Below are 2,094 nucleotides of genomic sequence, written 5' to 3' on the forward strand. Positions count from 1 at the left end.
TATATATATAATATAATAGATATATATATATAAAATATTATATAAATATATATATATATATATATATATATATATATGTGTGTGTGTAGTGTTATTTTAGCTTGCTTACAAAATTTTTCGAGGAGTAGCCAAAGCTCTCTGGTTGCCAGTAAAAATAAGTAAGCTGGAGGCGGAGGAGGAGGAGAAGAAGAAAAGGAAGAGGTAGGTGGAGGAGGAGGGGGATGACAATTACAGCAACAACAACAACAACAACTGCAACAGCAGCACAAAGGAAAGAATCGTGGATTTAAAAAGGAGAGGAAAAGCCATGGAGGCAGCAGGCTTACCGTCAGTTCGTACTCGTCATTGTTCTCGTTCTTCACTGCAAACGGCCACCAACCCTTCACTCTCTTGTGTTTGAATAATGACATCTGGGGCACGGTTCCATCAGTTTTTAGCATGTCAAGGGTACATAATTTTGAGGATTTGGCACCTCGTGGGAAATGATTCAAGTCCAAAGTCAGGGAACCTGATGAAAAAAAAAAATGGCAAAAACATTAAATGAGTAGGAAAATAAACAAGGGTTATATAGCGACGAAAAATGCAATGAAGATTGAAAGAAGGGAGGAGAAAAAAACAATAATAAAAATTAGATAAAAATATGGAAAAAAAAAGAGAGAGAAAAATGTAAAATTTGAAATAGTGGGAGGCATGCATTGCTGCGTGGTTTAGAAGCTTGGTTAATAATTTCATGTTTTGGGGTTCAGTCCCATTGCTCGGTACCTTGGAGAATTTGAACTCAGAACGTGCAGATGGACAAAATACTGCTAAGCATTTTGCCCAGTGTACTACTGGTTCTGCTAGCTCACTACCTTGGAATAATAATAATATTAATAATAATAATAATAATAATAATTTATTATTCAGGATGACCATGAGATAGAGAATAGGAAACCGGACATAGTCTGAATTGAAAAAGAAAACAAACTATGTTGGATCATAGATATAGCATGCCCGCAGATAACAAGGTATGTGATAAGGAAGAAAGAAAAGTCGGTAAATATAACAGGTTAGCTTGGGAGGTTAAGCAGTTGTGGTCGATGAAAAAGGTGGTAGTAGTACCAATAATTGTTGGAGCCCTGGGAACAGTGAGCAAAAATCTTGAGAAGTACATGGAACAAATAGGGGCTGCAATAAGGGTGGAGCACTTGCAGAAAACAGCACTGCCTGGAACCGCTCGAATACTCCGGAAGGTGCTCGAAATATAAGGGGTGTTACCTTAGTTCACTGGCAGTGAACAGCTGACACCGTAGTACATCTCCAGCCTTAGAAGCTGTGCAAAGGCAATGATAATAATAAATAATAAATAATAATAGATAATAAATAATAATAATAATAATAATAATAATAATAATAATGATCCTTTCTACAATAGCCATAAGGCCGAAAATTTTGGGAAATGGGGCTAGTTGATTGCATTGACCCCAGTGTATAACTGGTACTTTAAGTTAGGGATCTTGTATTATAGAATCAGGGTCAGTCTCAGGTAGTTTGGGATGAAAAGGGTTGTACTATAAGTCTGCTCAATGAGGGTTTTGTCTGGGGCCAAACAATTAATACAACAGACAAAGATAGAGAGAAGGACAAAATAGATACTAAAAGGAATATTAAAGAAAAAAAAGAAAGAGAGACAAGAGTGTAAGCTAGAAGTAAATAAACGAGATAGAACCAAGTGAGAAAACACTAACGAAGTGGAATTAATTTGCCCCTTTGACAGGTAGGAAATTGCTTTAGATAAGAAACGGTGAATAATGACGTGGCATTATTAGAGACACTGATAAGTATATATCATCATCATCATCATCATCATCTAAATTGTGGGTGGGGGTGGGGTTGTTGACATTGTGGTTGTTGCCATCATTGGAATCATCATCATCGTCATCTCATCTCATCATCACCACCACTATCACCATCATCACTGTCATCGTCGTTGTCATCCCTACCACCACCACCACCATCATCCTCATCGTCGTCATCATCACCACCATCACTGTCATTGTCGATGTTGTCATCATTGGTGTTACTAATATATATATATATATATATATATATATA

At 36.7% G+C, this 2,094-nt stretch overlaps 1 protein-coding gene across 4 annotated transcripts in view; it reads right to left on the reverse strand.

Moving 5' to 3' along the window:
- The window catches only part of LOC106870412 (otoferlin), a 360,495-nt gene that overhangs the window by 58,021 nt on the left and 300,380 nt on the right, over positions 1-2,094 (reverse strand). For all 4 annotated transcript variants that reach the window (XM_014916475.2, XM_014916474.2, XM_014916476.2 and 1 more), the window contains one exon: positions 327-508. In XM_014916475.2, coding sequence (XP_014771961.1) covers positions 327-508 — 182 coding nt within the window. The remainder of the gene's footprint in view (positions 1-326; positions 509-2,094) is intronic.

This window comes from Octopus bimaculoides, chromosome 23, assembly GCF_001194135.2.
Source record: "Octopus bimaculoides isolate UCB-OBI-ISO-001 chromosome 23, ASM119413v2, whole genome shotgun sequence".
Taxonomy (NCBI): Eukaryota; Metazoa; Mollusca; class Cephalopoda; order Octopoda; family Octopodidae; genus Octopus; species Octopus bimaculoides.